Consider the following 11,842-nt stretch of genomic DNA (forward strand, 5'->3'; position numbering starts at 1 on the left):
AAAAGTGTGCTGTGTACTTGAAATAAAGAGTCCTGTTGGAACTTACATACAGCCTGCCTGGTGTTTGTTCTTAATGGGTCCGAATGGCACATAGCTGTAGTTCGGATCCCGGAACCTTGGATGACTGGACCATCAGACGTTGCAATCTGCAAGCTGACTCACTGGTAGCAGAGGAGTGTCGGGAGAGCAGGACCTGGGCGAGGAAGGATCTCGTCACATTGGTTGGCAGCGGTGGGATTTGCTCTCCAGTTACTGGGACAACTCCAAACCACCACCATGAATGACCAGCTATGCAGCCTGGAGGAGAACCATGCTAAAAGACTTGCTTGAGAGCCGTGGAGGGACCGGTGGGAAGAACAAGGCCACCCTGATCATTGCGCTAGCCGAGATGGATCAGAGGGATGGTGATGCAGGACCCCGGTCAGTTGAAGACTTGTTCCAGCAGCGAGTTCAACAGCGGTTGGCATTATATGGTGCGAACCCATCAGAGACCGCCATACAGAATACCATTAGAGACCTCCAGCGGCAGGATGAGAGAGAACGAGAGCGACAACAGAGAGAACGAGAGCGGCAACAGGAGCTGAGAATTGCAGAAATACGGCGATCGGTGACAACGCCTAAAGAAGCAGCACCAAATGAAAGAAGAGGAGAGGTACAGATATCAGTAACCATGGAAGAGGAATTCAGAAGGAGGTTGCGAGAGAAGCAGATACAGCGCAGAGGACCAGTATCAGAGGAGGTCCTGCTTGGATGGTCTGATTCGATCCGCTGCGAACTCTGGAAAGAAGCGCTAGCCCGCGAGCAGCGACACCAGGGAAAAGCTCTCCCCTCCATCCATGTAAGGTACTGGTCACAGTATGAAGTACGGATGCTGTTATTGGGGGAACAACCAAAGCAGGAGTGGACAGCAGAGTTAAGCAGGCTGATCCGGGAAGAGATGCGGTTGGACGAGAGCTACAGAGCCCTCCGGTGGTATGTAGTCCAAGAGTGCCCGTGGTCAGCGGATGACAGCCCCACGGAAGGCTTTGACTATGATGGCCTGGGATTGTTGTATTGGAGGATGTCCAGGGATCCCAACTTTGGGAGCGATCGGGAGTGGCGTTGGGAGGAAATAATGGAGCACAGAGAGCGAAGACTGAATGTCCCGGAAGTGCACTGGTTACAGGAAGATTTGGAATTCCTGGCCGCTCAAGAATGGGAACTGGAAATCACCTACAAACAGCTGCTAGACTCCGCTCAGCAGCAGGGTGAGGTTCCCTTTACCTGGGACTATGAGGAAATATCAGCTGACAGTGATGAAATCCTGGCTGATGAATCAGCAGTGGAAAATCGGGAGCTTGCCATTCCCAAAGCTGAAGTGCTGACCGCACGGCCGAGCTCTGCTAACCTCTGCTCAGTACCCATAGCATCTTCTGGGTTCCATGGACAGGAGATGGTGAACCTCTATCCCCAGACACCAGTTGTAGAGACAGGGGATTTGATAGACTTTTCTGCTGAGGAAGAACAACCTGGGGAGCCTCCAGCAGAAGAGCTGGTATCAGGGCCAAACTTCACTGTGCTCTGCCCAGCACCAAGGGCAGTATTTGTGGAGTTACAAGGAACTTCCCCAGCTGAAGCGCTGGTCACAGGACAGAGGGATCAAGACCTCTGCCCCACCCCCGTGGCAGTTCCGGAGGCTCAGGGTGAGAAGATGGCAATCACTCCCCAGCCACAGATTACAGAATGTATGGACTGTTCAGAGGATGTTATGGATTATGCACCCCCAGCAGAAGTGCTGGCAACAGGGCAGAATGCTAGCCATCTCTGCCCAGCACTGGGACCAACTGTGGAGTTCCAGGGAGCCGGGGCGGTTGGCCCCCCTCCCCAGCAACAAGCTGAGGTAGTAAAGCTGTTACTCCCAGCTGAATCACTGGCAGCAGGGCAGGATGCTACTGGCTGCTGCACACAACTACAGCTTGAGCGGATATCGGTGGATGGGACTGTGGTCCCCACTCACAGCAACCCAGCGGAAGAGCTGGCAACAGAGCAGAGTGCCCCGGGCCTCTGCTCTCAACTAACAGAAGAGGGGGTTCCTGTGGTAGTGGATGGGACTCCGATCTCCACAGACACAACCCCAGAAAATGGTGCGGCACTGAGACAGGAGGATGTCGGCTTTGCTTTGCAAGCACCGGGGGATTTTTACCTAGCATCAGTGGATGGGACTGCAGTCTCCACTGGTATACCCCAGGAATGGTGGCCAGTTGGCCCAGATTCCCAATGGCATGATGAACTGAGCCCAGCCACCCTGTCTTCTCTCCAGCGGCTGAAAGGACTCCAGGGAGAAGGGCCAGTCCAGGCCTCTCCCCAGCGGCAGGCGTGTTCTCTGAGAGAGGCAGAGATTGGCTGGGTGAGTAATGCTCTCTTTGGGACAAGGTATCTGGGGTACTGGGTGGGTACCGAAATTGGGGTCTCTCCCAGTGTTAGTCTCCTGCCAAAGGGGGAGATGTGTGACAGACCTAGCCGGGACAGGGGCTTTTGGAGAGGACTGAATGTGAGCCTCTTGCCGTCCGATTATGGGCCAGGACCTCAAAACAGGAAGGCAGATGGGTCATCCCAGCACAGTCCTGGAACTTTAAGACTACTTTTCCAACATCCTCGAGTTGACCCGTTTGGGTCCCACTGCGGCTGTTGGACTGGTTCCCAGGGGAAGTAATGTCATGGACCTTGAGATATTAAAGTGTTTCTACTTGACATATGTTACACAGGAGAGGGACATTCAATGCAAGGCTTTTGAAATGCTAAGTGGAACCAGCTTGCGAAATACCTTTTATTGTGTTCTGCAGGTTAAGAGCGGGTGTCGGAGTCAGGCCGTCTAGCTGGAACCAGGTTATTGTGTACATTGATTACCCCCTGGGGCTTCTGTCTCAATACACAAGTCTTTCTATCCAAGCTATTGGACCAATCCCTGTTGACAATTTCAAGTCCTCATTTGCATGGTCAAGGGGGACCTGAGTGAAGACTGGATATACTTTACAATTGACCAATAGGAAAGCGGTTGTTGGGAGTGGGATGTTCCAAAATTCTGTATAAAAGTGTGCTGTGTACTTGAAATAAAGAGTCCTGTTGGAACTTACATACAGCCTGCCTGGTGTTTGTTCTTAATGGGTCCGAATGGCACATAGCTGTAGTTCGGATCCCGGAACCTTGGATGACTGGACCATCAGACGTTGCAATCTGCAAGCTGACTCACTGGTAGCAGAGGAGTGTCGGGAGAGCAGGACCTGGGCGAGGAAGGATCTCGTCACAGATGTCATAAAGTGTCCATCTTGGAGTATGATGTCATAAAGTGTCCATCTTGGAGTATGATGTCATAAAGTGTCCATCTTGGAGTATGTTGTCATAAAGTGTCCATCTTGGAGTATGATGTCATAAAGTGTCCATCTTGGAGTATGATGTCATAAAGTGTCCATCTTGGAGTATGATGTCATAAAGTGTCCATCCACCCAAAGAAGTAGAAAATGGTGGGAGATTAATCACTAAACTGCTTTATCACCTCAGTGGTGAGATCTTTGGACTCTATGGTCACAAGTGTCCATACAAGGGTTGTTCTGACCATAGAAAACTTGTGTATTGCAGATGTTTGTATCTATAATCTTGTTTGCATGGCAAATGTGTAATATATATATATATATATATATATATATATATATATATATATATCTCCACACTCCGCCCTTATATGGTTTTGTCTTTTTCAGCACTTTTCCCACAACCTGAACTCTTCACCAGTGAAGATGCTCCAGAAGATCTTTGTGTTGTTTCCCAAGAAGCATATCGCACATTTGGACAATGAAAAAGTCCTATTGGCCAATGCTGGGTCTTTGGTGTTGGAAAGAGATTTGATTTTGGTCTAAATGGGTTTTAAGCAGCCCTGGAATGGACCAGGAGGTCCCAGAGCTTGACCATACTGGTGTGTCAAACTTGTGGTAAACTTAAGCCGGCCACTCTGTGTCATCCATAGAAATGCAAATCTTTATTGGGTACATGTTAACCACTTCAGCCCCGGAGGAATTTGGCTGCCAAATGACCGGGCCACTTTTTGCGATTCGGCACTGCGTCGCTTTAACTGACAATTGCGCGGTCGTGCGACGTGGCTCCCAAACAAAATTGACGTCCTTTTTTTCCCACAAATAGAGCTTTCTTTTGGTGGTATTTGATCACCTCTGCGGTTTTAATTTTTTGCGCTATATACAAAAATAGAGCGACAATTTTGAAAAAAATTTTGTACTTTTTTTCCATAATAAATATCCCCAGTTTTTCCTCAGTTTAAGCCGATCTGTATTCTTCTCCTACATATTTTTGGTAAAAAAAAATGCAATAAGCGTATATTGATTGGTTTGTGCAAAAGTTATAGCGTCTACAAAATAGGGGGTAGTTTCATGGCATTTTTATTATTATTATTTTTTTTACTTGTTATGGTGGCTATCAGCGATTTTTATCGTGACTGCGACATTATGGCGGACACATCGGGCACTTTTGACGCTATTTTGGGACCATTCACATTCATACAGCGATCAGTGCTATAAAAATGCACCGATTTCTGTATAAATGTGACTGGCAGGGAAGCGTTAACCAGTAAGGGGTGGGGAAGGGGGTAAGTGTGTCCTAGGGAGTGATTCTAACTGTTAGGGGGCGTGGCTTACTGTGACACGTCACTGATCGCTGCTCCCGATGAGAAGGAGCAGACGATCAGTGTTCTGTCACTGGGCAGAACGGGGAGATGCCTTGTTTACAAAGGCATCCCCTCGTTTTGCCATTCCATGACCCATTTGCGGGACACCGGCAGATATCGAGTCTGTGGGTCCCACGGGCGTGGTCATGGGGCAGCGGGTAGGTTCAAAGCAACGTATATATATGTTGCTTTGCCTGCCTGAGCCATACTGCCGACGTAAATGTGCGTGAGGCAGTCGGCAAGCTGTTAAACACAACTGTATCATGCTACCGCATTTCGTCATTGTGCTATGAGATGCAGAAACGCGTAAATCACATACAGTTGTGTTTTACATGTAGCCAATAAAGATTTGCACTTATATGGATGACGTGGAGTGGCCGGCTTGAGTTTGCCATGTGAGTGTTGAGACACTCCAGCCAGAGCACTGGTTCTTAGTCACAAGAAGTAGAGTTTGTGGTTGAGCGTCGGCATTGTTTGTTTTCTTCCTATGTTTTACTGATGTGTCAGACGTTCAGAAGAACAAACAGCTTTTCTTCAGCATGGATTGCCAAGGAGGCCTCCCTTTTGTGGAAATCGTTCACAACACCCTGTCACAACCTCTTCTTTGTATAATGAAGTCCAGTTTTGCTGTGGATGATGTCCTTCCATGAAAAGATCTCAAGCATCTAAACTCTGCTGTATATGAAATTCAGTAATCTGCAAAGATGGGTCATATGCAGAATAATCCAACAAGTGGCCATCTCTGTGAATTTTGAGGTGTCGTACGAGGCAGAATTTCTGGGTGAAGCATTTGCCGCACTCCGGACACGGAAACGGGCGCTCGCCGGTGTGGGTTCTTTGGTGTTTGACAAGCTTGTCTTTCCGCGTGAAGCCTTTGTCGCAGTCCGTACACTTAAAGGGCATTTCACCGGTGTGGGTCCGCTGGTGGATGACGAGCCCGCTCTTCTGCGTAAAGCCCTTGTTGCACTCTGTACACCTGAATAACTTTTCCCCAGTGTGGATTTGCTGGTGTCTGACGAGGGAACCCTTCACGGCGAAACCTTTGCCACACTCTGAACAGGAGAACGGAGTCTCCCCTGTGTGCACCCGAAGATGCCTCTGCAGGTGCGTGGTCCTTTTAAAACACTGGCCGCACTCGGAGCACAAATAAGGCCTCTCGCCGGTGTGGTTTCTCAGATGCTTGACAAGGTCGGAATTGTCTTTGAATGCTATCCCGCACTCCGAACAGTTGTAGGGCCGCACGCCGGTGTGAAGCCTCTGGTGCTTGACGAGATCGGACCCGGATGTAAAAGATTTCTCGCACTCTGTACAGGAGTAGGGCCGCACTCCTGTGTGGTGTCTTTGATGCTTGGCAAGGTCTGAAGTCGATATAAAACACTTCCCGCACTCCGAACATAAATACGGACGCTCCCCTGTGTGCAACCTCTGATGAAGGGTTAGATGGGACTTCGATGGGAAACATCTAGAGCACTCTGTGCAGGGAAACGGTCGCACTCCAGCGTGGTACCCTTGATGCCTAGCAAGATGTGATCTCCATTTAAAGCATTTCCCACACTCAGGACATGGAAACAAATTTCCCCCGGACCCCGCGGGTGCTCTCTCACATGCAAAAAGATCCGACTTCTTTTTGGAACTTTTTTTGGACTTCGGACGTGGAAATGCCTTGCCGCCTCCGTGTCCAGATGTATGTGGTTTATCTAAAGAGGATTCCTCTGGATTGGATAGATCTGGTGATCTGTCTGGACTGTAAAATTGTAGATCAGTATTAGGAGCAACGATATGTGATAAATCAGAAGATTCCTCGGGATCACATAGATCTGTAGATCTATCACCATGATAAAGCGAGAAATGCAAATTTTCAGCAGTGGGAATACTGTGGGAATATTGAGGGACGTCGTTATCTTCTGCAGTATATTCTGTAGATGAATAAAGATCTCCCACTGAGGCATTCCAGGCATCATGTTCATCTGTAGGAAGAATGGATTTATAAATACCAAAAGTACATTCATTTCCCATGATTTGCTTTAGGCTTCATGTATATGTCAAGTAGTCAATAACTTCATATGGAATTGGGTACAACCCTCACATTACAACATAAATCCAATAAAGAAAATAATACAAAACAACCAACCACTGAGTAATGGTGTACATACAGTATATACACTGATAACATTGTTATACCAAGGAATCGAGATGGACCTTTATTAAAGTGTCATGTATCTCCACCTCATTTGTTGGGAACATGACGTAATATTGAGGATGGAATGGAGATGGACCTTTCATATGGTGTACAGTATCCCCTCCTCATTTGTTGGGAACATGACGTTATATTGAGGAATGGAGATGGACCTTTCATAAGATGTGCAGTATCTCCTCCTCATTTGTTGGGAACATGACATTATATTGAGGAATAGAGATGGACCTTTCATATGGCCTTCTCCATGTCTGTCTGTCCACCTGCAAGGTGATTAATGTGGCCAGTCTCTGGGTGGAGACCAAACCTGATTTAAGCCATAAAAGCCTGCGATCTCAGTATCTCCTCCTCATTTGTTGGGAACATGACGTTATATTGAGGAATGGAGATGGACCTTTCATATGGTGTACAGTATCTCCTCCTCATTTGTTGGGAACATGACGTTATATTGAGGAATGGAGATGGACCTTTCATATGGTGTACAATATCCCCTCCTCATTCATTGGGAACATGACGTGATATTAAGGATGGTCCTTTCCTATGGTATAAAATATCTCTTTTTGTTCAACACATTAGGTGATGAGTTGGGTACATTTATGATGTTCTCATGGATAGCAATAGGTACTTCTCTGTCTTTGGTAGAACACATTGCCCCAATGTACTTAAGTTCCATTAAAGTGGGAAACGATTCGGTCACCAAATGCTATTTAGCATTAAGCTAAAGATATGAAAGTCAGCCAAGTTGAAGTCACTTTTAATAAATGGGCTTCCCTTAAACTTGATTAAGGAATTTAGAAAATGTGAATGTTTTCAGCTTTAGTGTTTTATTACTGACCTGTGCTGCCATCAACAGAAGATTCCTCCTCTTTAATTTTCACCATTATCCCACCTTCTTCTGAAGACTGCTGATCATCCCTCACAAGCATCTCTTCTTCTTGTTTAATCTTGACTTTCATATCTTTTAGTTCTTCACCCTAAAACCACAAAAGGTCATGAAAGATATTATCCTACAAACAAGAACTTTAAAAAAACAGAGACTATGTAGAATAATATAATCAGTTTACCTGATGATGGTGAGGGATAGTGTGATCTTCCTGTGTGGAATCCCGGGAATACAGAGGACATCTCTCTGGTGGGTTCCCATTACTGGATCCATCTGTAGGAAACACACACACTGACTGAATACATTGTTTCTATGGGCCATATTCTTAAACAAGTTACGTAGGCGTATCAGCAGATACGCCTACGTAAGTCCGTTTCCTATGTTTAAGTGTATTCTCAAACTGAGATACACTTAAACATGCCTAAGATACGACGGCTTGCGCCGTTGTATCTTAGGCTGCAATATTTACGCTGACCGCTAGGTGGCGTTCAGCGTAGAATATGCAAATGACTAGTCACGCCGATTCTCGAACGTACGCTTGGCCGCCGTAGTGTTTTAACGTCGTTTCCGTAAGCGATACGCGGCGTAAAGATAAAGATGCCCCCTAGGTGGCGTACTCAATGTTAAGTATGGCCGTCGATCCCGCGTCGAAATTTCAAAATTGAACGTCGTTTACGTAAGTCGTCCGTGAATGGCGCTGGACGCCATTTACGTTACAGTCAAAACAAATGACGTCCGTGAGACGTCATTTAGCGCAATGCAAGTCGGGTAATTTACCCGACGGAGCATGCGCATTACGATCGGCGCGGGAGCGCGCCTAATTTAAATGATCCACGCCCCCTGCCTGGATCATTTGAATTAGGATGGCTTACGCGGGTGGACTTTACGCGATGCCGCCGCAAGTTCACAGGTAAGTGGTTTGGGAATCCGGCACTTGCCACTTAAACTTGCGGCGGCGTAACGTAAAGTACATACGTTCCGCCGCCTGAAATGTATGAGAATATGGCCCTATGTGTTTATCAGATGATGGGGGATCTAGGTGGAGCCTCCGTACTGCTCTCGCCTTTACAATAAAGTCTCCTCTTACCCGGTGATGTGAGGGGCGGCTGATTCTTCATCATGACGTCCTTGTAGAGATCCTTGTGTCCTTCTAAATACTCCCACTCCTCCATGGAGAAATAGACAGTGACATCCTGACACCTTATAGGAACCTGACACACACAATGATACAGTCACCATCCAGACACATCCCTTGTCTGTTACTGGATAATGTCCCAGAATTCCCGGCACCGCTCACCTCTCCTGTCAGCAGCTCCATCATCTTCTTGGAGACTTCTAGAATCTTCTTTAAGCTAATACCCCCAGTTTCCAAAGAAAGAGGAGGGGGAGATTCTGTAATTGCAGAGGGTACATAAGGATGGCTTGTAGGTGTCCATTGCTCACCCGATGTCTTCCTCACCATTTCATAATTCTATATAAACAATAGGCATAATCAATTGTTATAATGTACCTTCCCAGAATCCTCCTCACCTTTCCGGTCAGGTCTGTGTTTTATTAATAGAAATAAGAGTGATGTCATGTGACCTCCCAGAATCCTCCTCACCTCTCCGGTCAGCAGGTAGATAATCTCCAGGGTGAGGTCCAATATCCTCTCAGTCAGGTGACTCTTGTCCATCTTTAATCATGTGATTTTTACAGGACGCTCCCCTCTGCAGGTGGATAATAAAATAAAAGTCATCTGAACTGTAGGACTGGCAATATATTTTATTGCATCAATTGTTGTGAACATGTGCCAAATCTCTCCCGTCTCATCTAAAGTCCCAGACTTGTCTGTCTTTTTTGTCTATTATTAGGGATGGAAGTGGCAGAGTGGTCACACCAGACCTTACTCTCCTTTTTTTTCCGTGGGACTGGCAATAGGTATATTGCACAATGGCCACTTTCACTTCCATTTTCACTTCACTATTTTGTTTGATGTGTACACGTTTGTCACTGTGTGACTGGTAGGGTGTGGGTCCTCGGGCCTGCCCTGAAAGTCTTGGCAGTGGGTGGATATGGCCTTCTGGCTTGTTTTGCCCTCTCTCATGGGGTCTTCCTTCGGGGGAGCCCCACCTAGCACTTGGGTGGGTCTGTTTTGGCAGACCTTACAGAGACCTTACATTATTTTTTTTTATTATTATTTTTTTTACTAGTAATGGCGGTGATCTGCGATTTTTGTCAGGACTGTGATATTGCGGCGGACACATCGGACACTTTTGACACATTTTTGGGACCATTCAAATTTTGTCTAGACGGTCGCCATTTTATTTATCTAGGGTTTCTGCTAAAAAAACGATAGTGTTTGGGGGTTCTAAGTAATTTTCAAGCAAAAAAAGACCAAAACAAAACGTGTCAGAAAAGGCATGTTCTTAATATATTTGGCCTATTGGCCCACCTTTTCTTTGTTCCACTTCCTCGTCCTTGTCTAGGCATGAATGGGATAGAGTACACATGTAGGCCGGCACTTGGCACCCCACAATTATAGGACAATGGAGCCGGCACAGGATGCTTCGGCCTTTGGTTGTTGGAGCTCCTCAGAGAAGCTCTAACAAAAGGAGGGCCCCTGTCCCATGTAGGGTTGTCACCTCATCCCTATAAAACCGAACACATATGAATTACACAGTGTTCTGTGGCTGATTAAGGTGGTAATTAAACTCACTTGGTGCCTTATCTGCATTAAAGTGGATGTAAACCCAATTTTTTTTTTTTGATGTCACAATGTAGAGAATAAGATTTCCTATCATCTGTGCCCAGTCAATCCAGCGCTGAGCAATCCTCTTTTTATTGTTCAGTGAAAAAAAACAGACTTCCAGATAAAGACCAAAGTCCTTGCTTGAGTGACAGGTTATTTACATATCTCGTGCACTAGCTTGCAGACATGCACAGCTTCTTGTCTATGTATATTCTGATGGCTGTTTACACTGAACTGTGGATTACCCCATATTTTGAAAACATTTAATCAAAACACAGGAAAGACAGCCAATCCTGGGAGAGCTGGACGGGAGAGGAGAGGAGGAGAGGGGAGGGGGATGTGATGTAAATAACCTGTCACTCAAGCAAGGCCTTTGGTCTTTATCTGGAAGTCTGTTTTATTTCACTAAACAATTAAAAGAGGATTGCTCAGCGCTGGATTAACTCTGTGTGGCAAGACTGGGCACAGATGATAGGAAATCTTATTCTCTACATTGTGACATAAAAAAAAAACTTGAATCCGGTGAACTGGGATTCCGTCTATCTGAGGCCATGGTGAAAAAAGGTTTATTGGAGAGTGCCATCGTTCTCCGACCACGGATGTTGGATACCTTCCCAAAGGCAAATGCCCTACAGCAGAAGTTATTATTGTAAACCTCTCATGGTAGAAATACAAAGGCCGTCATGATGAGGAAAGGAAGATGTCCTCCTTTGGAATAGTAGAGTGTTCTCTGTATGTGTAAGAGCTATAGAGAAGAATAATAGAAATCCATGTATTGTAGGTGTATCCGCTTCTGCTGGAGACAGCAGAAAACACAGTGAGGAAGAGGACGGACATGACGGACATGACGGGGGGGTTACTGGGTGTGAATATAAAATAATATTTTATTACCTCCTCTGCTGCCAGTTCCTCCAATGTCTCCTCTCTACTTCCTCCTGACTCACCTCTCACCTGGAACTCCTTGTCTGTATCTAATATCACTTCCTGTCTGTGCGTCCCATCTCTTTGCGTTCCATCACCTTCCGTGTTTGCATTTTAAATGGTATAAGTGAGATCGCCATCTTGTGGAGAAATTTGGAACTGCAACCATCGTCATATGGCCAGACATACACTCACCGGTCACTTTATTCGGTCCACCTTGCTAGTACCGGGTTGGACCCCCTTTCGCCTTCAGAACTGCCCTAATTCTTTGTGGCATGGATTCAACAAGGTGTTAGTGTGAAACGCGTCAGCTGTCCTAGGTTCCGTTGCTGTGACTTGTAGTGCCTGTTTTCAGTTTTTACATTAAAGTTACGTTGGATTGGAGTGAGGCTGTCCTGATCA

The 11,842-nt window shown here is 46.3% G+C and overlaps 1 protein-coding gene across 1 annotated transcript; it reads right to left on the reverse strand.

Moving 5' to 3' along the window:
* Nucleotides 1-4,763: 4,763 nt before the first annotated feature.
* Nucleotides 4,764-7,875, reverse strand: LOC120909463 (zinc finger protein 501-like). Its single transcript, XM_040321238.1, has 2 exons — nucleotides 7,741-7,875; nucleotides 4,764-6,678 (listed from the first exon to the last, which is right to left on the reverse strand). Exons 1-2 carry the CDS (start codon nucleotides 7,859-7,861, stop codon nucleotides 5,369-5,371), a joined length of 1,431 nt encoding a protein of 476 aa, XP_040177172.1. The 5' UTR covers nucleotides 7,862-7,875; the 3' UTR covers nucleotides 4,764-5,368.
* Between the last annotated feature and the right edge of the window lie 3,967 nt (nucleotides 7,876-11,842).

Source organism: Rana temporaria, chromosome 8 (assembly GCF_905171775.1).
Source record: "Rana temporaria chromosome 8, aRanTem1.1, whole genome shotgun sequence".
Taxonomy (NCBI): domain Eukaryota; kingdom Metazoa; phylum Chordata; class Amphibia; order Anura; family Ranidae; genus Rana; species Rana temporaria.

Bases quoted from the DNA above. Each gene is read 5' to 3' on its own strand.
- LOC120909463 (XM_040321238.1), bottom strand. From the start codon at position 7,861: ATGAAAGTCAAGATTAAACAAGAAGAAGAGATGCTTGTGAGGGATGAT. The intron at 6,679-7,740 runs GTCAGTAATAAA...TTCTTCCTACAG, and splicing joins TTCTGTTGATGGCAGCACAG to ATGAACATGATGCCTGGAAT.